The 25,982-nt window shown below is 43.0% G+C and overlaps 1 protein-coding gene across 5 annotated transcripts; it reads right to left on the minus strand.

Annotated features, from left to right (window-relative positions):
* Nucleotides 1-1,710: 1,710 nt before the first annotated feature.
* KBTBD2 (kelch repeat and BTB domain containing 2) lies at nt 1,711-16,715 on the minus strand. 5 transcript variants are annotated; one of them, XM_070424759.1, is made up of 4 exons: nt 16,633-16,715; nt 6,895-7,400; nt 5,662-5,827; nt 1,711-4,402 (listed from the first exon to the last, which is right to left on the minus strand). In XM_070424759.1, the coding sequence occupies exons 2-4, from the start codon at nt 7,062-7,064 to the stop codon at nt 2,894-2,896; spliced, it is 1,845 nt and encodes a 614-aa protein (XP_070280860.1). In that variant the 5' UTR covers nt 7,065-7,400; nt 16,633-16,715; the 3' UTR covers nt 1,711-2,893. The 5 variants fall into 5 exon arrangements, with proteins under 5 accessions (XP_070280860.1, XP_070280858.1, XP_070280857.1 ...); XM_070424757.1 differs by lacking the exon at nt 16,633-16,715 and adding an exon at nt 16,470-16,583; XM_070424756.1 differs by lacking the exon at nt 16,633-16,715 and adding an exon at nt 16,106-16,322.
* Nucleotides 16,716-25,982: the final 9,267 nt, after the last annotated feature.

Here is a 25,982-nt window from a genome sequence, read left to right on the forward strand (position 1 = left end):
GTAGTACAGATAGTCCCAGGCATGTTTAGAATGTGGAAAGACCATTCTGAGTAGAGCAAGAAGCAAAGGCAGGAAAGTATCAAAAACCTAATTCAAGGTAAGGTTTACGGGTAAACAATGTAAGCCTATGCTGTAAAGGTAACTTAAAGTCAAATCTTGAGGGCTTTAAATGTGTTTAAAAAATTTGAACTTCACTTTCCACCATGTGAGGACATGATGAGAAGGTGGCCATCTGCAAGCCAGGAAGGGTTCACCAGAAACCAATCCTTTCGGACTTTGGTTTGGAACTTGTAGCTCCCAGAAGTTTCTGGAGGCTGGGGAGTCCGAGATCAAGATGCTGGCAGCTCTGCTTCCTGGCGAGATGAAGCATCCAGAGAAAGAACACCATGTGAACATGCAGATGGCCTTCTACAAGCCAGGAGAGGGGCCTGGAACAGCTGCTTCTCTCACAGCCCTCAGAGGAAACCAATCCTGCCAGCACCTCGATTTCGGATTTCTAGCCTCCAGAGCTGCTTGTACTACTTTCTCACATGAAACACAGATGGCATTTGTCCATGGAAGGATGCTGTTATGATCCAAGGATTCTTCCATCAAATGAGTTTGCTGGAAACTTATTCCCAATGTTTCTCTCATTTCCTTTTCCCTTTACAATTTTTAGGGCAAAGGTCCCATTTTTCTACCAATTTCCCTGCTTCTTTTTATGGTGTCTACAGGAAATGTGAAAAGTCATTAGGATCGAAGAGGTACATCTCTTACCTTTCACCCTATATAATAAAAGCCTAATATGCAAATTGTCCCCTCAACTGGGAATTCAACCAGTTTGACCAGGGAGTGGGCGGCTAGGGGAAGGGGAGGCGCCTCTGGCGGCAGCCACTAGGGACCCTATCCATGCACGATTTTTGTGCACTGGGCCTCTAGTTCTTTTATAAATCAGTGGGTTATAGTGCTAGTCTAGACCGAAGCCACCACAATTTCTGATAATCTATGATGAAATTCTGCAGAATAATTTGCCTCAAATAGTAAGTAAATGTGTTTACTTATTAAATGGAACTTTCAACATTAAAATCAGTTTTACACATAGATATCTAAAAAAAGACTGTTGCTTTGTGTTTATCAATGGGTTGAAATTTCTTAAATACAATGTTTTAAAAAATGAAAAAAAGCACAAGAAATTGGACTTCATTCAGTAGAGGGAGGCAGTTCAAGTCTGGAAACATGACCAAGGACGTGCTGTAGGAAGACTGATAACCTAGAATCAAATCCTTACACAGGCACACCTTGTTTTATCGCGTTTCACAGGTTGCAATTTTACAAATTGAAGGTAAGCCCTCCGCCAGCAAAAGGCTTTACTGTGGTGGTCTGGAACTGGGCCTGCAGAATCTCCGAGGCATGCCTGCATTTAAAGCCGTTCTCATAGATACTGTGGCTAGGTCCACCCCCCAGACTGGAGTTCATTTTGTTAGGGATGAGGCTCAGGCACCACCCCCAGGTTTAAAAGCACCTCAGATGACCCTAACATGCAACTAGGGTTGAAAGGCATTGCTTTTTATCTGTAGTTTATGTTGATACAGTAAGGCTCCTATCACAATTTTTTATATATACTCAAAATTCTGAAGAAACCACATTAACAAGGTAAAATGACCCAGTAAAATTAAAACTAAAAGCACACCATTAAACCATTCCCATCACAAAAGAAAAACAAATATTGAATATGTACAACTTATTTAATAAATTAATGTCATTCGAAATACAGTGCCAGAACATTATGCAGTTGAACATGCTAGTAATGTTTGTGGTGAAGCACCTGTGCTCATGTTAGATGGGCAGCGCCGCTACTGCTAGTGGTTCCTGGATGAATGCCAGAGCAGCACTTGTTACCTGCTCGTCCGCACAGCCAGTGCAGAGAATTCCTGAACAGTTCACCCTTCTAATCCTACCCACACACAACAGGTTAAAAAAACACACCCTGACAGCTAACGGGTATCTACACAATCACTCTACAGTAATGCTTGTTATTAAATTAAGATGTAATGACCTGGTTGACCCACTCTAAATCTTTAAGATGGAGAAATACAACAGCAGCAGGTAGTTATACGCATGAGCCAATGTTAATGTAATACAGAAAGTGGAGGCATTTACTGATGAATGCTCCACCCAGACCCGCACAATGAGGGACTAGCAAATTTCATTGCAAGCCCAGCAACTTAAGTCTATACCTGGTAAATGACCAGCTGATTGGAAGACCTGTATTCTAGAGACAAGGATAAGTTAGTGGAAAGAGAAAGAGAGTACATGCACCTAATAGTATAGTTAGACTGGTCCTGCAGTCCTAGCTCTCCCTGTGTAATACCATAAAATGGAAGGTCTTCCTCAACTATAGTACAGGATTGAGACATTTCTATTCCAACATGGACGTTAGTATTAAGTGCAGCTGAACTAATTACACCGAAAAACTGTATTCCAGGACTTCAGAACAGAAGCACAGGAACAAAATACATATGCTAAAATAACCTCAGCACGATTTGTGATATACCACACTAGGAACAGGAAACTAGTTTAATAAGTGAACTTTTTGAACTGTACATACACAGGGCTAACAATGTTAGATAATCCAGATTCTATGCTCTCATGATACACATAAAATTATTACAATTATTGGATAATCTACTTCATATTATGGAAGCATATCTTTATGCAAGACTCACTGATATATATTATACTGATGCAAATATTAAGTAGGGCATAAAAATAAAATTTATCAAAGATAGATTTTTATGTACTCATATTAGTCCTTTCATAGCCTCTCTTATTTAGCAAAGAAAATGACAAAGCACATAAATCAGGCGTGCATCTCCTGAACTCCCAACTATACAGGTGGTAGTGCAACCATTACTCAATCCAGTTCAAACTCCTCTGTCCCATCCGGTAGAAAAAGATAGGTTGGTGGTTTCCATGGAGATTCTTCCAGGCAGGATGGATAAAGTTTCCCCACAGTGCATCGGAAGTCTCTCCCTAGGTCCCACAGTACACGTTCAGATATATGCTGCCGCAGAGACCACCGGTCGAGTTCCAGATCATACTGGTAAGTGACATATTTAGCTCTTTCATTTAAGTGAGTTTCTCGCATAAACACACACAGAGAATTTGAGATCACAACAGCTCGAACGCAGGGATCTGAGTACCTCTTAGCAGGGATGTTGGCTGCCATTTTCCATTCATTTTTATTCACATCATAAATTTCCACAGTTACCGAAGACCCATCTACAGTGCTGGAAGGGAATCTTAAACCAGAATTGGTAGCAATGTGTAACCCTCCAATATAGAAAATTTTATCACCAAAAGCTGCAGCTGAAGCAAAAGACCTGCTAGTCTGTCTCATGGCCATTTCTACCCACGAGTCAGACCTTGGAAAGTAACAGTACATGAGGTTCAGCGTCATCACGTAGATACAGTCATGAACCACAACTGCTGCGCTCCACTGCCAAGCACAAGGCAAAGGGCTCACCATTGTCCACTCATCCTTCTCAGTGTCATATCTTTCTACGGTCCTCCGATTAAGTTCTCCACCTACACTATCTCCTCCAATTGCATAAATATAACCTTCACAGCAAACCAAGGATGGCTTTACTCGGACAAAAAGCATCGGCGTCTTTGGAAACCAGGTATTTTGCTGTGCATCAAACCAATAAAAGCAATTCACAGTTCTGAAGGCAGTCTGAAGTTTGCTTGTCTTACTATGATTTGTTTTTGTGTTTTTCAAAGGAATCTGACCACCTGCTATATAGATGTCATTATCAGGAGTTACAACGGTCCCAACTTTATGCAAATCAGCTGGTGGGCTGCAGAGCTTGTAAACTTTTTCTGCTTGGGGACTGTAACAGACAGAAGAGTAAAGACTACAAGAATTTTCTGAAGAGGCTTCAATGAAAATCATCATCTCTTCTTTAGTCATCCCAAGTCTTGGTTTGAAAAACTTGGGCATGGATTTATACAGACCTTGAACCACTACAGACTTATCATTGGGTGGCAGACCTTGAAACCAAGCTCGCTGTGTTACTTCTGAAAGTGCATCGATTCTGATTTGGCTAAGAACTGAAGACAAATACTGGGATCGTGCTTCTGTGTTGTACTCTAGCCATAGCATAGCAGCTTCGCGAACTGTCTCCTCCTTTTCTACATTTAAGTTGTCACTACTGAGAATGTCTATCAGGAGGTCATGGGACAGCTGCATGAACGCTTCCTGGTGACACACAACAGTGAACTTGTGCTCCACCATTCTTTTAGCGCTTTGTTTCAATTCCTCACAACTGAACAGATCAGCAAAGCTCAACAATCGCACACAATTCTCTGCATTTATTTTTTTAATTAAATATTCCCGACAACGTTGCAACACATCTTCTACCTAAAAGAAAAGAAAAAAAGTTGATAAAGGCAGAACAGACACATTTTATTTTGTGTAGATACTGGTATATTAATCAGATCCCTATACTGTAGTTTTTATTTTTAGATACTTATTTTGGGCTAAGAGATGTTTTCTGTAATAATAAAATTAGAAGACTGTACATATAGCTTTGCATTTTTCCCACCTGTCCAGTGGCCTACTTAACTGCCCTAATTTAGGAGCCAGTAGTATGACATTAAACAGGCTCTTAAAAAACGAAAGGGAAACATTAGGAAATTCACGTATAAGTTAAAAATGTGTAATTGAGAGAACCAAATGAAAACGATTGAAGTAAATCATAGTACAGAAAATGAACATTGTTGAGAAGCTGGAATCTGGTTTTATCAATATGGACAAGATAGTCAAATAAAACCAGTAAACCATGTATAATGACTAAAAATAGTTATATATGCCTTTCTTATCTAGAGAGCTAAGACAACCAAAGGAATAACAAATACATTTCTGTATAGTTATAAATTATCTTTATTTATTTACTTCCTTATTTTTATAGAGCATGGGAGAAAGGGAAGGGAGGGGGAGAGAGAGACACATTGATTCGTTGCCTCAGGACCAAACCTGCAACCAAAGTCCATGCTCTTGACCGGGGAATTAAACCCTTCAGTGCAGGGGCCAACACTCTCATCACTGAACCAAACCGCCCAGGGCTAAATTGTCTACATTTAGATGACCTAACCTAGCCACTCTAAGTTTTCTAGGTTTGTTTTTTCTTAAGAAGGAAAAGTAGATCTCAGATGAATCAGAAGTGTTAACCTACTATACTTATTCAACATCACAGAGGTTAAAAAGTAAAGAAAAAACCACAGTGGTTAACTAAAAGCAATTTATGGAGAGAAGTTGGGTTGCTTCGATTCAAAACTTGCACCCTATTAGTCAAGTAGCTACTTCTCTAAGTCTCAAATGTATAAAATGGGGAAATCTTTACAAATAATTATTGTAAGAATTAGACAGAACCTATATAGAGCATATAGTACAGTACCTGGCACATAAACATTAACCACAAAGCCCTGGCTTGGCAGCTCAACTGGTTAGAGCATCATTCCGATATGCCAAGGTTGCGGGTTCGATCCCGTATTAGGGTACATACAAGAAGCATCCAATGAATGCACAAATAAATGGAACAAAATCGATGTTTCTCTTAAAACAATAAAAATATTTTTAAAAAAAGAAACCAGTTAATGTAAACAGAAGAAACTGCTTACCTGCAGGAAGCAAGCTGTTTCATAAAGCTGTTCTACAGTGCTGTCATTTATTGCCAAATTACCCGTGTACGCGTAAGTAATTATTATCTGTAAGGTGGCTGCATCCACATTCCTCAGGTGTACATGTGTCTGTTTGCTTTCACTTAGCCCACTCATGAACATGGCCCTATAGCAGAGAGAAAAAACAAACCTTTGCTTTTAGTGTAAAACAAATGTAGAGCTAAAAAGAGAAGCTAGACAACATGGGATGTTTATTTAGCAGTGGTTCTCAACCTTCTGGCCCTTTAAATACAGTTCCTCATGTTGTGACCCAACCATAAAATTATTTTCGTGGCTACTTCATAACTGTAATGTTGCTACTGTTATCATAATGAAAATATCTGATATGCAGGATGGTCTTAGGCGACCCCTGTGAAAGGGTCGTTCGACCACCAAAGAGGTCGCGACCCACAGGTTGAGAACCGCTGATTTAGGGCATTTGCTGATGAACAACTTCTTGGGAAAACTTTTGAGTGAGACAACACGAAAGTACAATCCAGTGCCAAAGTTATACAAACTTCTATTCTACCACGCCATTCTGACTGACAACGCCAATATTCATTTACAGGCAAACCTTGTTTTATTTCACTGTGGCATACCATACCACTCTTTGCAGATATTGTGGTGTGTTTTTTGTTTTTGTTTTTTTTTTATAAATTGAAGGTAAGACCCAGCAAAAAGATTACAATTCACTGAAGGCTCACCTAACAGTATTTTTCAGAAAGGTTATTTTTTAATTAAAATATGTACTTTTTTTTTAGATATAATGCTTTTGCACACTACTACACTACAGTATAAAGTTTTATGTGCACTGGGAAACCAAAAAAATCATGTGACTCGCTTTATTATGATATTTGCTTTGTTGTGGTGGTCTGGAACTGAATCCACAATATCTCTGAGGTCTGTCATGGGGCACTATTGGGCAATAAAAAGGAACTAAGTATTGATATGTATCATAACACAGGTGAACCTCAAAAACATTATACTCAGCGAAAGGAGCCAGATACAAAAGCCACATGGTATATGAGTCCATATATATGAAATGTCCAAATACGTAGACAGACAAAAAGAAGACTAGTAAACAAAAAGTTAAGAATCTATCATTTTAAAATTTAAATAATGCTTAAAGAATTCCTAATAAAAGCTATGATTCTGCATTTGAAATGACAAACTAATCAAGGTTAAAGTACTTACCTGAAGTAAGAGCTACATGTGGCAAGAACCATCTTATGACAAGGGAACTCAGTGCCCTCAACAATTAACACTATGTCAGTAAACAACTGCTGTTCATAAAATAGTTTTAACTGTTCCAACAAGGACACTGCATACTCAGTATTGACCTGCCTCTCGTCTTGAGTGGACATGACTGTATTCCATTAATATCTCCCGGAGCAAATTAGAAAAGTCAGTCTTACTGATGGAAGGTCAAGTGAATGTTTCAGAAATAAAGAAAGGAGAAATCCCGCCGGCTGTGATCTGCAGCATTCAGAACCAAGACTGACACTGTCACTAATGAACAGTTTCTTGTTAGAGACGGAAAGGCACTCCTAGGTCATCCTGTGTTAACTAGGCTCTTCAGAGTTTGTCAACACAGTCTGCAGATATCGGTCTCAGCTTGGCAATGGTTGTGCAGGCTGAGTGTGAAAGACAGAGGCAGGCTTCGTGGCAACATCCTCTATTCTGTGGATCTTCTGGAGTAACTAAAAAGAAAAAAAGTTCAGTTACAGTATTTAGGCTAGTAAACTTTATATTACCATAAAAATGAAACATGAGGAAAGGAATGTTTTTTAAAAGTCTATCACATTTAAAATTAAAAATAGACTGAAGAAAATTAACATCTGTAATTTTACCTTCAATACAAAATATAAACATTCTAGAAAACAAGAGGCAATAATAAGTATACATTTTTAAAGTTTTTAAAAAAGAATTTGGGGGAAAAAAAAAAAAAGAATTTGAATCACAAAGCCAGATCTTCTAGCTATTTGTTTAGTGGCAATACATGACCATAACTTAAGAGAAAAAAATACCCTTTTTCTCAGAGATTCTCATTTTGGGGATATACTTTAAACACATTCATAAAAACTTTGTATTTAATTTACATTATTAAACTATATGATAGACTCAACTTATTTGCAAGACATAAACTACACATTTTTTAAGCCTGCAGTTCAATTCTACAAGGGAAGTTTATGTAATATTAATCTTCATACAGTGCTTCCTTCCTATAAATCTTTTTAAAATTAATTAATTTTATTCCTTCAATTTTTTATAAGAGCACACAATTTTACTGGGGGGGGAAACCAAAAACACAAAACAAGATAAAATAGATGTTTTCTTAAACGGAAGACTCCATATTATATAAGTAAATTAATGTGTAAATTTAATACAAATCCTATCTAAATCCTATTTGTGGAGGATTCATCTGGAAGAATGCACAAGAAAGGAGGGCAATTTTGTCCTCATGACTTATTTCAAATTAGGAAGAGTGGCTTATTTCAACAATGTTGGAATCAATGGCTATCCACAAAAACCCACATTTTAACCACATTGTACACCATTTATAAAAAGAAAACTCCCACTGAATTAAAGTTTAACTTTAATTAGACCGGATAGACCAGACGTCTTCTGGACATCCTTCCTGACTAAGCCGGGGCCAGCCTGGGGGAAGCCGCCCACGTCCTGGGTGCCTGCGGCCAGGCTGGGGGGAGGGAAGCCGCCTGTGGTCCCGGGTGCCTGCGGGATCAGGCCTAAACTGGCAGTCGGACATTCCCTGAGGGGTGCTGGGTTGCAAGAGGGTGCAGGCCGGGCTGAGGAGACCACCCCCATGCATGAATTTCATGCACCGGGCCTCTAGTATAATAAAAGCCCAACATGCTAAGTGTCCGACCGCATTCAACCGTTCGACCAGTCACTATGACATGCACTGACCACCAGGGGACAGACGCTCTGACCGGTAGGTTAGCTTGCTGCTGGGGTCTGGCTGATTGGGACTGGGCTAGACCCGCCCTGGAGCCAACCTCCTGCGGTCCTTCCCCAGCCTCTAAAATATTTCTTCTAGTTAATTTCCTTTCAACGTGCACGAATCTGTGCCCTGGGCCTCTTTCTTGAAATAATATTTATTACTGCAGTATTACAAAGAAATTACAAATAAGGAAAAGAGAGGGAACCCATACAGAAAGCTAGTAATAGCTAATTTAGAACTAACTAGATGACTCTTAGTTCCCATAATCAGAAAGTCAAGTGGCTGACACAACACCTAAAATATGAGCATGATTGGATCCACTAAGACTCATGAAATACCATTCATATGTCAAAGAGATCACACTGTACTTCCTGCCCAACTATACTATTACAGAAACTGCTAACTTGGTGTAAACTGTCCAATTCCCAGCCAAGTTAACTATGGAAGTAACTGAAACAGATGCAAAGGTAGAATGTGACTTTGGGTCAGTTAAGTAATGACTTTGCTATTCCAGATCTGGGAGTTGCACCATAAATCTAAGTTCTACTATTTACTACAACCTCTAAGGCCAATAAAACCTAAAATCACTGGCTATTTTCACATATTAATACAGCAAAGCCTAGTGTTAGTGAGGATGTGGAAAATGAGCTTTCTTATAGAGGACTAAGTTGGTACATACCTACAAGGCCTTATTCAAAACTCTTGGGGATAGATATGCTCTGGAATTTAGAATTTTCAGATTTTATAGAGTAATGTGGTGCATGTATCATGTATTACAAGGCTCTCTCAAAGAGTATGGGGCAGCACCCCATAATCAAACATTACTATCCGTACTGCAGGAAACAGGAACAGTGTGAAAAATAATACTATGTATAGCCTCATGTTACTTCAGGTCAGGTTTCATAGGCAAAGCTTTATTAAAACTTGGTTTTAAGAGCTTTCTGAATTTCGGAATTGCAAGTGAAGTATTACATAAGTATAATATTTGGCATTATAAATGCTTAATAATCAATTCTATCTCTAGGAATTTATCTTACAGAAATGCATGCACTAATAAACTGAAAGTTCTAACACTAGCTGCAGGGCCCAAAATCATCCCCATCCACATTTAAACCAGGTGGTAGGAACTGGCTGCCAAGGCCAGGATGGATTTGGATTGTACTGCTAGCCCCCGGAATATCTTGCAGGCTAGCTATACAGGCCTACTCCAGTAATTTCTTTAACTTCCTGCTATGACCTGATTTTTTTTTGCAGTGACTTTTTTGGGCCGCACTTAATTTATGTTTAGATTTTTTTTTAAAATTACATATGAAACTATTAAAATAATTGAAGACTGCTTTTAGAGCATCAGTTAGCCAACTTTATGTAATCCTCATTATCACTGATTTATACACCCCTACTTCCGTAATTTCATCCTAAAATAATTTTTATTCAGGATACCTTAATATTAAAAGACAGAAAAAAGCAAATCATTTAGATATCACATTAGGTAAATAAAGGTTTACGTAATGTGGTATCTAAATGACTTACTGGGAACATAGACTTCAAAATGTATTAACTAAAAAATGTGAAAAGTTAAGTTTAAGATGACCAACCAACAGCCTTCAAATGCCTGTAACATGAACATTTTCTATAACAAGATTCCTTCTTTCCTAAAAAACAACAGAAATTGATAGCCTAAATCAGTGGTTCTCAACCTGTGGGTCGCGACCCCTTCGGGAGTCAAACGACCACTTCCACAGGGGTCGCCTAAGACCATCGGAAAACACATATATAATTACATATTGTTTTTGTGATTAATCACTATGCTTTAACTATGTTCAATTTGTAACAATGAAATTGGGGGTCACCGCAACATGAGGAACTGTATTAAAGGGTCGCGGCATTAGGAAGGTTGAGAACCACTGGCCTAAATGCTCTAAAACATTTCACAGTTTGTACTATATTACTTAACTATTAATAATCTGACACATTATACAAATTTTCCTTTTAATAAATATATTGTCACATCACTGAATTATATTAAAATTCGCTTCAAAATAAGTGCTACATCCTATTATCTGTAGACGTTAGCATCCTCAAAGTAATTTTCAGGTATCAAGGAAATTGTTTACTTAATCTTCTATTATAAATTAATGGCTACTGAAATCTAACTTTATAAATGTTTATTGAGTTCTCTAGTAAGTGTTGGTCATGGAACTATAAGTAATCAGGCTGAGTGGCCAACCCCAACACACCAAGTGCATTTATTCTTAGTATAGACTACAGCCAAAACCATGACTGTCCCTTAAAAACAGGGTGTTTTAAAACAAAACTAGACAAACTAAATAGCCAAAAGAAGTGAATAGGTAAACAATAAGCAAGCCAAGTTGGGTATAAGAAACATTTATCTTGAAATCTAGCTGTTTTGATCTTTCATTTCCAAACTTTTGACAGAGATAAGAAAGTTTATTCTTTACCATAAGACATATTGTATGAGCAAAGGAGGTAGCTGGCACCTGGCCCCACTGCTAACAGTGGTTCACACTGCAGAGGAAGGAAAAATTTATTGAACACCTACTGAATTTATTAATATATGCAAATGATTATCTAATTAAAAAAAACTTTCAAAAAGAGTACTATTCTGTTCTCATTACAAAGACAAAATATTTTAGGCTTTGTAAGCCACAAAGTATCTGTCCCAAATACTTAACTCTGTTGTTATAGCCTGCAAAAAGCAATAGACAATATTTAAACAAATGGACATGATTATTTCACTAAAACTTTATCTACAGGCGGCAGGCCACATATACCAATCTCTGCTGTCAGAATGTTTCTTGATTAAATATTAAAAATCAGTGACAAGAGTTATCTGGCTATCTTGTCCATTCCTTAGGTTTGTTCCTATTGTCTGAACTGAACTGCCCCCTCAAATGGTGTGATACATGCTCATACATATTATATTAAATACATCCTTGTATTTTTATTTTCATTTTCAGCATTGCCAAGGTACTATGGGAAATTAAAGTAACAAAAAGTAGAAAAAATAAAATTACTTAAAAGCAAAAAAAATTGTTTTTCTTATAATGTTTTCCCTTCAGATTGCAAAAACAAGGAAAAAGCACAAAACTTAAGTGCCTCAAAGTTGAATATAATTCTTTATCTAACCTGTATATAGTTCACTTTTCTTTTCAACTGAAATATTAACATCTCACACCTAATCACACAACTGCTTTCCCCACCTACTATATGTTAAATACTTTTTGTATTTAGTATGAACAAGATATCACTTTTTTAAAACCTCTAATAAAGGTTTTAAAAAAGGGACATTCCTCTCCAAGAGAATCTGTTGAAAAAACCCACAATGAGAAAAAAAACGATTGTAGTCGGAAACACTTAAATTACTTTTCATTTTTATCAACTACAATATCTGCAAATGTATGTAATGTTTACATACATTTGAAAGAGAAGATGTATACAAGACAATGCTTGCATTAAGACAGTAGATACTTGGATTAATTAAATGAAAGAAGGGGCAGAGATTGGGAAATCACTGTTGCAGGCTACAATTCCTGATTATTAGGAAAGTCTTACATTTAGAGCAGCTCATTAGAACATATTTCATAGCGAAAAATGTCAACTAGAGTAAGAATAAGAAATAGGAGTCATACAAACATAACATAATGAAATTCAGGAACTAATAAAGTATAATGTACTTTGACATAAAATTTAGGTTCTAATATACTTTGTCTAAGCTTCCAAGGTTCTAATGAGTGAATTCCACTACACAAAATAATTTCAAACCAAACATTCTGTTATTCTGATCATTAGGATTAAATCAGTCAGCAATCCATAGTAATATATGTAATTCTACTTAAAAACCTGAAACACCTCTTAGGGAAAATTACTGCAGCTGGTTTTTCTCCCTTAAATAATCAATGAGACTGATCAGCAGTTAACTGAGCTGTGTATGTTAAAAGAAAGGAAGGATAAAAAAAATGAGAAGGGTGCAAACAAGGACTGCACAGAAATTACAGGGCAGGGACAACATAGTGATAGAGAGAAGGGCCCACAATGGGCTTCAGGTCATCACCTGTACAGAAGCACCCCCAAGTTGTGTATTACTAACCTAGGTGGTGCTGCATCTTCCATTGCTACCACTGTCAACCCAGAAGACTGAAAACTTCTATTGGAAAGAACCCAAGGCTTTCTGGATGTTAAATATTGCCAAAAAATTAAGAGCAAAAACTGTGAAGCCAAATTACGTGAGTTGAAAGCCCAATTGGCAACTTATTGGTTGTGTGACCTTTTTAAAGTTATTTACTTTCTGTGATGTAAAATGAGGGATAAAAATAAGCTCTTCTCAATGAATTAAGGATTAAATGAGTTTTATAAAGAGGCTAGAGGAGTGACTGACACACAGCACTACTATATAAATATATACAATTGTGTTTGTTTGTTTTTTATGCATCATTGCTGAAGCTTTTTGTAGCCTTTTCCCAACTCCTGAATCTCCACACCAGTACCAGGTCTAGGGGTCCCTATTACAGGGTCTCAGAACTTAAATACAGTTCTCATTTCACCCTGGGTGAATGGTATTTTAGATAAGAGAAGTTTGTTCAAAGTTTTTAGGGAGTATTTTTGATGGTACAAATGAAACAAACTAATTCAACAAAGACTAATCCTGAGAAGGCTGGTGCCAGTACAGAAAAAGGAAATGAGGGCCAGGGAGGCACCAGTCATAAAACAAGCCTTTCTTCACTTCAATGAGGAGACAGGCCTCTCTTGAGGGAGAACAAAAGACTGGTGCCAGAAATAGTTTGCTTTCAAGTTATCAAAACAACCCTCACAGTTGAGAATGCTCGGAAGACTTAGTTTTGAATTGTCAACCACTACACAAACAGAGTTTTTTGGAGCTGTGACAAACACCAATTAAGAAACAAACACTTACCAGGTTTGATAAACTTCAGTACAGTGTCCCCTACTCTAATCAAATTCAGAGCTTAGGTCTATTCCCATGTTCCTCCTTTCCAACCACACTGGAAAGACTACATGGCTCCATCAAGTAAACTATGCTCAGAAGTCCTAAGTAAATTCAGGTCACAAGTTGAATAAATTATACTTTTAAAAAATTAAACAAGAACATAAAGGAGACGCCATCTATGACAGAATAATTATGGGTGGTAGGTCTTTTTATTTTTGATATTACTTTTTTCCTCTCAGTTCTGCACGGTGACTAAAGAAAGCTTTAGCTAAATTTTGCTAAAGCGAAACTGACCCTAACTTTTTCACTGGGATTTCATTTTCCACCAAATCAATGATCTTTTCAATCACAATAGCAGAATAAAGTATTTCCCAGCTATACAAACATACTCATGAGGTCATTAGGGGCATAGCCACTTAATGATTACAACTGATGTTTCTCAATTTCTTTAAAAAATAAAGGGCAAACTGAGGAATAGAATGTTCTGCCTACCATGGAAGCTACTGCATGCAACCACGTGTCAGAGGTGTGGGAGTAGAGAAAGGGAAAAAAATTTACAGCACCTCTCATAAAATGATTGTATTTTCTCCAAATCTCTTATAATAATCCCTTCTTCCAACACCAAAGGAATCTAGGTACTGCAAATACCTGCCAAGGGAACCAGGAGTAGCCTTCATATACTTTTAAAAGTTATTTGAAATCAATCTGTCACTTCAAATATTGAGTTATTCAAATATTAGTTGCTCTATTCAAATGCCACAAAACTGAAAGTGATAAGACTGAGATATAATAAAGGACTCTGGCATTTTCATTCATGTACTTTATGACAGCAGGGTCAATCTTTTTTTCCTGGTCTTGGCAATGTGGGCAAGGAGAGAAACAACTCTTTTCTAAATGTGTGAAATGAAGCTGCATTCCAGTTCCCAGGAACTGACCATCCACCTTAAACACACGCATTGTTCAATGTTTGGATGGTATGAAACACCTCATTATTTCCATTAACCGAGAGAAAGAAAACCTATGGGAGAGTGTAGACTTAAGTCCTATGACACCTCTATTCCCACCTGTAAATAACAAACGCTCACATTTTGTGCTAAAGGGTAGAAGAGTTACAGCATGCACAACTCTTCCTACAGAATGTGCGGAGCAACAGCAGCGTGTGTGCAAGCGTGGACTCTGACGCATGCCCCACAGCGCGGCCCGAGTCCTGGCCAGTTTACCGACCAGCGTACCGAACAGCGACCATCTCTGGAGGACCTCAGGGCCCCACCGAAAAGGCCTTCAAAAAGCACTAGACCAACAAAAGGTCAAAGTGAAGAAGCCAGCTTCACACTAGGTAGCAAGCGGATGGAAAGAAAAACAAAATTCCACATCATCGAGACTGGACAAGGATGGCCCGGTTTTACTTTTCAGTGGACTTTTTTGGGGGGGGGGGAAGCCCTTACGAAAGGTTACCTAAAACACGATCACCACTCAGAGGAAAGAAACACACAAACCGGCAACCTGCTAAGTACGAGGAAAGGCACTTTTGGTGAGACCCCGCTGCCGATGGGGTTGTTTCCGGATGCCAAGGCGCTCGGGAGCCAGCCAGCCAGACAGAGTCCTCCTATACGGGCAGCACGTGACCCGCCCTGCAGCCTGCGCTCCTCCGCGGCCCAGTGATGCAGCCACTTCCCACCCGCAGACCCTGCACGCGCCGCGTTTCCCTCCGGATTGTTGTTGTTCTTCCACTTGGAGGGGCCCCCGCGGCGGCAGACAATTCTAGGGACCTGCGCCCACGGGGCGTACATTCCTCCCCTTGGGCCAGCTAGAGAGACCCCTTGGACTGCTCTGCCAGCAAATACAACGGAACGAACTCAAAACAACTACTCATCCACGAATGGGTCGCCTTCCACTCCACGGTTTCTCAATCCAGCGCGAGAGGGCGGTCGGTGGTCGAGTTCCAATGAGTTACCCATTTCGGTCTAAAGTAAACACGTACACGACTCCCCGTCTCAAAGGGCAGCGCCTGCTTTCTCCCTGAACAATCGCTAGCGGCTCACAAGGGGACCTCTGTGCGTCCGGGCGGCTGGTGGCCACCGCCGCCGCCCCGAGCACGGACGCCCGCACGGCAGGGCTGGCCCTCCCCGGCCCGCCGCCCGGCGCCCAGGGAAGCGGCTTTCTTTCGGCGAAGAACCGCGAGGGCCGGGCCGGAAACGCCCCCGCAGCCGCGCCCGCACCCCGGCCCCGGCCCCGCGCCGCAGAGGGGCCGCCTCGGGGAGGGAGCGGAGGGCGGCGTCGGCCCCTCGCCCCTCCCCCGCCGCGGCGGAAACGTCTCGGGTTTGAAAGATGCCGCCGCCGCCGCCCCCCGCCCGCGCGCCCGCCCAGCCACAAAGGCCCGACCCCGTCCCACCACAGCCCTCCGCCCCCGGTCCCGCCAGAGGCCGTGGCGGGCGCCCCCCGCCCGCCCCGCTCTCCTGGCGCCGGCGACGCCTGCTCACCCGCGTCCCTCGGTCGCGACGGCAGGGATCCGGGGTGGCCGGCGGCTCCGGAGTCCCCGGGCCCCTAGGGCGCGGCGGGGCGGGGGCGTGGCCCTCCGGCGGCCGGGGCCGGGGTCTGGCCTTCGCCTCCCGCCGAGGAAGGCTGGGGCCGCCGCCGCCTCTGCCTTCGGCTCCCTCCCGCGCCCTCGCTCGGCCGGCCCGTGCTGCGCGGACACCCGCGTCCTCTGCGGCCGCCGCCGCGCGCTCCTGGGGCCCGACCACCGCCAGGCTCCTCCCCCGGGAGCCGCGCCGCCCGCCCGCGCCGCCTCGTCAGCCGGGGCCGCCAGACGCCCGGCCCGCCGCCCCGCCCTTGCGGCGCTCTCACCCTCGGCGGCCCCCGTCGCCGCCCGGGAACGCGCGGGCCAGCCTCGCCGGGGTTTCCTCCTCGCAGCGCGCGCGCCAGCGGCTCAGGCGGCCGTTTCGCAGTTTCCCGGGTTCCCGAGCCCCCCGCCCCCGGCTCCCCCTCCCGTCCCCGGGCTGGATCCTACCGGAAAGCCAAAACAACCGATCCGCGCAGGCGCGAAGAGGGAAGCGGAAGCAGCAGGAAGGGCGGGGGCGGCGCGCGGCGCCGGGAAGCGCCGGGAAGGGGTTTCCCGGGAAAGGTCAGCGGAGGGCGCGTGCGCGGAGGGTTCGCGGCCCCCGCCCCCCGGGCGCCCGGGCTGGTCCGACTGGGGTTCCGGCGGCGGGCGCCTGGCGGTTACCCGGGTGGAAGGAGAGGCCCGCGGGTCTTGCTGCTGGGAAATCCGGGGAGCGAGGCGGCGGAGTCTACGCCGGGCCGTTGTCACCCGCTTGACATGTGGGAACTTGCAGGGTGGGTCGGGGGACGAGAGCCAGACTCCAGCAGACCCGGGGACCATGGGGGAGGCGGGTGGCTGCTCAGTGGGCTTTGTCCCTTCAGCCCCTTCTCGCCAAACACGCTCTCCACTGCCCGGAGCGCGTTCGTGTCCCCGGTCTCCTCCAGATCGGCTTCGTGTCCCGGTCTCAAACCAAAGGTACCATCCGCCCAGCCCGGGAGGGAAGCGTCGGGGTGCGGAAGGGAGCCTGTCTGCGTGCGAAGCTTCCAGATCAGTGGTTCTCAACCTTCCTAATGCCGCGACCCTTTAATACAGTTCCTCATGTTGTGGTGACCCCCAATGTCATTGTTACAAATTGAACATAGTTAAAGCATAGTGATTAATCACAAAAACAGTATGTAATTATATATGTGTTTTCCGATGGCCTTAGGCGACCCCTGTGAAAGGGTCGTTGGATCCCCGAAGGGGTCGCGACCCACAGGTTGAGAACCGCTGTTCCAGACGGTTTTGTGCCGCAATGCGCACTGCTACCTGCCCCGCTCGCCGTCCCCTGCAAGTTCAAAGCAGCGCCTTCAGCTCTGCCATGCAAAGCTCAGCCTTAGTAGCAGCGGAAGGCTGTGGCCCGCGCTGGTTTGGTTAACTTGGCAGTTTGTTCTCGCATTTGATGCAAGTTATTTATGGATCCGACATTGTCAGAAATGCCCACACAGCCGCCACCTACAGTCATAGCTTCACTCCTGGCACAAGCCCTATCTGCAGAACCTACACTACTAATTATCTGCTGAAAGCATACGCGTAGGTTCCTCAAGAGCCTCCTCCTGCAGGGTAGGCTAGATCAACTGGATGCACACCAAGATGTGAGTATTTGGGATACTACTGATAAAGGATGTCCAGTAGGATTTAAAAACTACATTCATTCAACAAGTCTTCATTGAGTGCCCAATATGCTATCACTCTGCTTAGTCTGATTAAATGTTTGTTTTAATATTAAACAACAGAGAAGCCATGCAAAATATTCAGTCACTTAACAAATATCTGAGAACCTGCTTTGTGCCAGACTAGACCCTGGAGATGCAAAGTCTAAATAGGAAGGTGGGCCTGGCCAGCCTCGTTCAGTGGTTGAGCCTCGACCTATGAACCAGGAGGTCAGGGTTTGATTCCCGGTCTGGGCACATGCTAGGGTTGCGGGCTCCATCCTCAGTGTGGGGCATGCAGGAGACAGCCAATCAATGATTCTCTCACATCATTGATGTTTCTGTCTCTCCTTCTTTCTTCCTCTCTGAAATCAATAAAAATATATTTAAAAATAAACCAAGAATACCTATGGTAAGAGTGTGTTTCATCCTGTAGAAGAGCCATTTAAGATTTTTAAGAATATCGTGATAAGATTTTAGAAATTCTGAAGCATGGTGGATTTCTGACTGGAAGCTGGGATACTAGTTAGGAGACTGTTAAAATAGTCCAGACAGGGGATGAGAGAGCCTAAACTCATTTAGTGAAGATTGTGAAGGATGGATCTGAAACTAGTTCGATATAATACACAAGAGGATGAGGGAAAATAGAGTGATTACATTGTAAGATCAGTAAAGCTAACTGTGAAGATTAAAGAGAAAGATAGGACTACAAAGGTGTCTTTTTTTTATATTTTATTGATTTTTTACAGAGAAGAAGGGGGAGGGATAGAGAGCTAGAAACATCTATGAGAGAGGTCGATCAGCTGCCTCCTGCACGGCCCCCACTGGGGATGTGCCCGCAACCAAGGTACATGCCCTTGACCGGAATCGAACCCGGGACCCTTTAGTCCGCAGGCCGACACTCTATCCACTGAGCCAAACCGGTTCGGCTAAAGGTGTCTTTTAATAACTACAGTTAGAAATGCATTTGGCTGCAAGTAAAAAATACTCCATTGCAATGGCTTAAACCAGGGGTCCTCAAACTTTTTAAACAGGTGGCCCGTTCACTGTCCCTCAGACCTTTGGAGGGCCGGACTATAGTTTAAAAAAAAACTATGAACAAATTCCAGCCCTGACTGGTTTGGCTCAGTGGATAGAGCGTCGGCCTGCGGACTCAAGGGTCCCAGGTTCGATTCCAGTCAAGGTCATGTACCTTGGTTGTGGGGACATCCCCAGTGGGGAGTGTGCAGGAGGCACTGATCGTTGTTTCTCTCTCATCGATGTTTCTAACTCTCTATCTCTCTCCCTTCCTCTCTGTAAACAATCAATAAAATATATTAAAAAAAAAAAACAAATTCCTATGCACATTGCACATATCTTATTTTGAAGTAAAAAAACAAAACGGGAACAAATACAATATTTGTATTTGCATGTAGCCCGCGGGCCGTAGTTTGAGGACCCCTGGCTTAAACAAATAAAGGTCTATTTGGTTATGTAACCAGTCTGCAGGTAGGCAGTTACTCTTTTTTTTTTTTTTTAAATATATTTTTTTATTGATTTCAGAGAGGAAGGGAGAAGGAGAGATAGAAACATCAATGGTGAGAGAGAATCACCAATTGGCTGCCTCCTGCATGCCCCCCACTGGGGACCGAGCCCACAACCCAGGCATGTGCCCTTGGCCGGAATCGAACCCGGGACCCTTCACACTGCTCTACGAAATCAATAAAAAAATATATTTTTATAAAAAGATCCTCCTTAAATCGTGTGCACTAGGTGCTTACCTCACCATATACCTAGGAAGAGGAATAATGTTAGGATCTGACCAAATGGAGAAAAAGTAACGGAGGTCTTCTACATGAGCGCCAAAGAGCTAGCAGAGTGGGTTGTGGTCAGAGAATGGAAATTTGAGTGTGCAATTTCAGAGTTGGAGCCGTCGTAAATTATAGCAAGGTCCACCAGGTGGCCATGGTAGCGGTTGGCTGAATGGCTCTGGGAGTGAAGGTCTTTGGTGCTGAGGAAGGAAAAGATCCAAAAAGGTGGAGTTTTGGATGAGTCTCTGCCTCCTTCATTATTATAGTCATTTACAGGACCCTAGGCCTTCAATGAATGTGCCAGCGTGTCCAGCAAGGTGAGAGCTAGAAACATCACAAGATGCTGTGTTCATAATCTTATAATGTTTTTCTTAAAGAGACTTCCCTACGTTTTCTAATATCCAGTCCCCATAAAACTTGGATCTGCCACAAGCTAGTGGCCATGCCCCAGCCCTGAAGTGCATGGAGCGGGGGAGAATGAAGACCTCCTTGTGAGGGCAGCTGTCCTTGGGAGAGTCCTCAGGAGGGAGCACGGTTCAAGGACTATTCAGTGAATAGACTGAGGGATCTGGTGGCTCCTGTGTAGCCAAACAGGGCTGCTTGGTGGTACAGCTGAGAGGGTTGGTAGGTAGATCACCAGGGAGCAGGAGTGGAATGAGAAGGCCTCCAAAATACCAGCGGCCTGTGTTTGGGGCCGAGGGCAGTGCTGGAAGCTGTCAAGGGTGAAACAGAATGGTCTACCTGGTCTGTAGATTCCAACTGACCTCTTTTTTCTTGTAATATTTTTTTTCCTGATTTCAGAGAGGAAGGAAGAGGGAGAGAGAGAGAGAGAAACACCAATGATGAAAGAGAACCATTGATTGACGCGCGCACACACACACGCACACACACACACACACACACACGCCACTGGGAATTGAGCCCACAACCCAGGCATGTGCCCTTGACTAGAATCGAATCCGGGACCCTTCAGTCCACAGGCTGACACTCTATCCACTGAGCCAAACCGGCTAGGGCTCCAACTGACCTCTTTCGTAAGGAGGTTTTGTGCTGCCTTTGTGCGGCATTTTGTGTGTGGGGGTATCTGAGGTTAGATGGTGGCTGCTATTTTGGTGGTAAGGTCCAGTTAGTGAACTATGTGTTCTCTGCTCACAATTCCAAATGGGTATTATCACCATCATCTCTATTTTAAGATGAGGACACCAGATTACTTAACCAAGTAATCTGCCCATAGACGTGAAGTTCAATCCTACTGGTTGGAAGGGGAGTGGGCTGAGATCTTTGAATTCTCAGGCCCAGGGCCTTTTCTGTGCTTGGGTGGTCAGTGTCACCCTCATTTTGACAATTTGACAGGCGTGTCTCTTCGTTAAAGAAGACTGATTTCGACTTCCCACAAGTGTAAAGACAGTCTGTTTTCACACCTTGAGCCTCATCTTTACCATGTTGGTCAAGTAATAAACACACCAAGGATGCTCAGCCTCCCTGGCAGCCCTTCATTCATTCATTCATTCATTCACTCCACAGATATTTGAATCCCTACAATGGGACCAGTACAATTGTAGCTCTAAGGAATCAGCAGGGAAAAAAACCATAATTGTAATTCCTAGGGAGCCTATATGTTGCAAGGAAATGCCATTTATAACTATCACTTTGGGGGGGCGTGTAATAAGTCTGACAATACTTAGGGTTAAAGAGGAAGTGGGGTGACATTCATAATGTGCTGCAATTGATGTGGCCTGGGGATCTGCCTGTCCGAACAGAGACCTACGCTAGTGCTGAAGGGTTTGAGGCCCCACTGTCCTACTCATTGCTCCTTCATTTGCTGAATCCTGGGATGTCCAGGGAGGAACTGGGGGCCATTCGTCAGCCACTCCATGGTGTGCCATACAGGTGCATATTGTCTGAATGTTGTGACTGGCTGCGGGGGACAAAATTATTGTATTTTCTTTCTGGGTTTCAGAAATGGAAGTTCGTATTTTCCATGGTCAGTGGTGCTCAATGAATATCTGGCTTCTTCGTATCTCAGTCCCCATTGCCCACTGCACTTAACCACAAACCTATATTCTCTATGTGTTATCATCAGGCACAGTTCCGGCACTACAGTGGTTATGGGGGAAATGAAAACGATAGAGACTCAAACTGAACTTCAACAGGCTGCGAACTTGAGTGAAAAACAAGACTTACACTTAGAACAGCGGTTCTCAACCTGTGGGTCGCAACCTCTTTGGCAGTCGAACAACCCTTTCGAACAGGGGTCGCCTAAGACCATCCTGCATATCAGATATTTACATTAGGATTCATAACAGTAGCAACATTACAGTTATGAAGTAGCCACGAAAATAATTTTATGGTTGGGTCACAACATGAGGAACTGTATTTAAAGGGCCAGAAGGTTGAGAACCACTGACTTAGAAGGCAGCAGCCATGACATAGGTCGGTGACCAGTATCTCCAGCTACTAATAATTGACATAGGAACTGACAACATTCCTGCAGAAGCAGATGGGCTTTATCTTCTGTTGCCCAGAAGAGGGAGCTACATGGTAAGAGCTCTTGAAATGAGATTCTGTATGGAAATGCACCTCAAAGAAACTGCATCTGGGAAAGAGAAAATGAGGGCGGAAGAGGGCAGAGGATCCCATGTACAGTAATACGGTTCTGGGAAGCTTTAAAAAACAAACAGACTGTTTGTATGACCTGGTTTATGGTAAAGCCATGCCAGACGACGTGGTGCAGGCCCATGGGAACTGAAGCAAAGTCAAGACCTCCAGCTTTAGCCCAAAGATGAAAAAGATATTGGTAATGATTCTCTGTGTAAGGTATCTTGAGTCTGTTATACAATTGGTTTAAGGGAATGTACTATTCCATTGTTACTTCATAGGAAACCAATTTCTGAGTTCCAGCTACAAAGAACAGCTAAATATTGCAAAGGCATGATATTCAGCTTAGAACATTGATATCTCTCTTGATTTGAACTAATAAAGCTGTGGTACCAACAACCACATTAAGGAAGAGTCACATTATAAAGCCTTTAGAATAAGTTGTGAAACAGTAAATAAACTGAATTGCATATGGTTGTGTGAATCTGACACATTTTCTTCCCTTCCCCAAGTGGCCACATCACTGAACACCACCAATAGGGTTGGATCATTTGCATATACTTCTACCACGTAGCCTATCTTATAATCTCAAGGGACCTTTAGATAAGGAGAACATGATGGTGGAGTTGAGGACAGAAGAAATAGATGAAGGCATCTCCATGAACAGGTCCTTCCCTGAGGATAGAGACTGTGCCTGGCTCATTTTTAGAGATGGAGTGACCGTGCACATTGTAGGTCCCTGACAATAACACTGATAGATGTGCCCAAGGCTTGGTGCTCATACCACATAGTCTTCCAACCAGTGTACACTCCTAGAGACAAAGGAAGATGAAGCAAACAAAAGTATATTCAGAACCTGGGACCTGGATGGTCAATTTGTGGAACCAATCTTCTCCCAATAAATCTTACAGGTTAAGTCTGATGAGGTGCCAAAATGTTCGTACGTGACTTACATGGAAGTCTGTCCCAGAGTTGTTTGAAAGAACAGGACAGGTGTGGGAGAGCACGGGGTGCCTTGCAGAAGGGCTCTTTGGGCGATAATATGGACAGTATGGCAATACACACAGATGGGCCCACCAGTGTTGCCTCTAAGTTATCCTGTGGTGAAGACGTCCTCTATTTTTAACTCCCTGTGGTAACCAAGTACCTCTCAGGATGCTATAAGTAGATGGTACAAAGTGATAGCAATGCATTTTTTCAGATGAGCTGCAGAAAGGCAAACAAAGGTACTGTTTTTGAGATTGGTCTGAATGAGGTCTATGACTTCTCCTAACCCCTACTTCAGGATTCGGTGTAGATCCTCCAGGTAAACACCTTTGACCCATATCGCCACCCAAGCTGGACCATGTGACTCTCCTGTGTGTTCCAGTATCACCTGTGTTTTCACTTTCATAGCCCATTTCAGGGCATAACGCATGAAGTTTGCAACAGTCTCAATCTCTCCCAGGAGACCACATATTCCTCAGAGCAGTGTCCACTGTCGTATCTCCATGGAATAGTTAATATAGAGCCTGCTACATAGGCACTCAAGTATTTCTGAATGCTTTGCATCTGTTCAGTGGTCGGCAAACTCATTAGTCAACAGAACCAAATATCAACAGTACAACGATTGAAATTTCTTTTGAGAGCCACATTTTTAAAACTTAAACTATATAGGTAGGTATATTGTTATTAACTTAATTAGGGTACTCCTAAGGCAGTGATGGCGAACCTATGACGCGTGTCAGAGGTGACACGCGAACTCATTTTTTTGATTGATTTTTCTTTGTTAAATGGCATTTAAATATATAAAATAAATATCAAAAATATAAGTCTTTGTTTTACTATGGTTGCAAATATCAAAAAATTTCTATATGTGACACGGCACCAGAGTTAAGTTAGGGTTTTTCAAAATGCTGACATGCCGAGCTCAAAAGGTTCGCCATCACTGTCCTAAGCCTTAGGAAGAGCCATACTCAAGAAGCCAAAGAGCCACATGTGGCTCTCGAGCTGCAGTTTGCTGACCACGGGGGTGAACAGATTTCGCCCTGTGGTCGCTGGTCCCACCATTCCAAGCCCAACAGAACACAACTGAGGTGGAAAGGCTGAGAAAGGGATGCACTGGCTAGAGCAGGGGTGGGCAAACTTTTTGACTCGAGGGCCACAATGGGTTCTTAAACGGGACCGGAGGGCCGGAACAAAAGCATGGATGGAGTGTTTGTGTGAACTAATATAAATTCAAAGTAAACATCATTACATAAAAGGGTACGGTCTTTTTTTTTTTTTTAGTTTTATTCATTTCAAATGGGCCGGATCCAGCCCTCGGGCCGTAGTTTGCCCACGGCTGGGCTAGAGTAACTGAAAACTAGGGAAGACTTGAGTCCAGTTGACCCAACTTCTCTGCTTTCATGAGAACTGGGAAGGCATTCCACTGCTCTAACACCCCACCAGGAATTCCAACAACCTGATTCATTCCCCTATACATTCCCATAAGAGATTAGTGTGTTACTATGAGTTGAATCTCATTGCCTTTCGGACACGTGTGAAGTAGGCGTTTGAAGCATTGTGGGTGAACTAACTCAAGGCACTTAAATGGCCACACTGGGGAAGATGTTGGGCCCTAGGAGGTGGGGAAGATGCTAATACCAGTATATGGAAGAGGAAGCACAGAAGGAGGAAGGCGGTGCCATTGCACACTTCCCTACTGTGGTCCTTCCTGGAGTCTTCCCTTTATCCTGAAGGCTAGATGAAAAGTCAAGCATACATTTGGAAACCGAGTCCAAAACGTAACTCCCGACAACTACCCCGGTTTGAGAATCACTGACATGCTTCTTCCAGATTGTAAGAGAACATGTTTAACATAAATGGCGTACCATCAGAATAAAGAAAATTCCTGGCAGGAGAATTTTCTGCTGCATGCTGAGCTAGGATGCTCAGGGTAAGTGCAAGGCATGGCTGCATTAACTGGCCTTAGGGTTTTCAGAAAGAACATTCCAATCGGGGCCAATTGTGTCGCTGAGATAAACTTTCAAAGGCAGGTCTAGGAGCAGTTACTGGAGAGAGCTGGGGAAGGAGCCTGTCTCGGTTACTCTTTGTACTAGTAAAGGATTTGGGAATCCAACCCCCAGGGGAATAGTGAGTTCCAGGGACCCTGAGTGATGACAGCAGCAACTGAAGCTGGAGAGGGAGGGACACTTGTCCCTGAGCAAGATGTGGCTCCTCGTTGGCTCCTCAAAGAACAGACGCCCTCCCCTAGCTGCAGGCACCACCCCAGACTGCAGAGCTGCCTCGGCTGCACACAGTCAAAACCAGGAGTTCCCAGGAGGCCTGTGCTTAGCCAACAGGACGACAGTGAATTTTGGACGTGGGTGCTTGACCCCGTATAGTCATCCCTAAATCCTTATAATTTTTCTGAATCAGTTGCTCTGGGCATAATCATAATCATGGGATGATGGCAATGAGATCTAAGCAAGTTAAGTACATGATTTTTTACTGTTATTACACACCCAATTACTCCTCCCCACCACCCCAAAAAACTCAACCCATCGTGCCAGGGTTTATGAACACAGGCTTTTGTGAGCAGCAAGGCCCAACATACTTTACACTGTTGAGTGAAAAAATGAAAACAAATGTGGATGATATGCTAGCATTTATGTTAAAAAACAAAGAAAACCCACATTTGCTTGAGATTCATAATTAAACCTTATGTACCTTTGAAATTTGGAACACATGCATGTATTATTCAGAAATAAAAAATAAATAC

This window comes from Myotis yumanensis, unplaced genomic scaffold (genome assembly GCF_028538775.1).
Source record: "Myotis yumanensis isolate MYYU_CA2020_CCGP unplaced genomic scaffold, mMyoYum1.0.hap1 SCAF_9, whole genome shotgun sequence".
Lineage (NCBI taxonomy): Eukaryota > Metazoa > Chordata > Mammalia > Chiroptera > Vespertilionidae > Myotis > Myotis yumanensis.

What these genes read in the sequence shown, in the direction of transcription:
- KBTBD2 (XM_070424759.1), bottom strand. Translation starts at nt 7,064, where the DNA reads ATGTCCACTCAAGACGAGAGGCAGGTCAATACTGAGTATGCAGTGTCC. An exon ending in ACATGTAGCTCTTACTTCAG is followed by an intron (nt 5,828 to 6,894) that starts GTAAGTACTTTA and finishes TCTCTGCTATAG; the next exon opens with GGCCATGTTCATGAGTGGGC. An exon ending in AAACAGCTTGCTTCCTGCAG is followed by an intron (nt 4,403 to 5,661) that starts GTAAGCAGTTTC and finishes CTTTTCTTTTAG; the next exon opens with GTAGAAGATGTGTTGCAACG.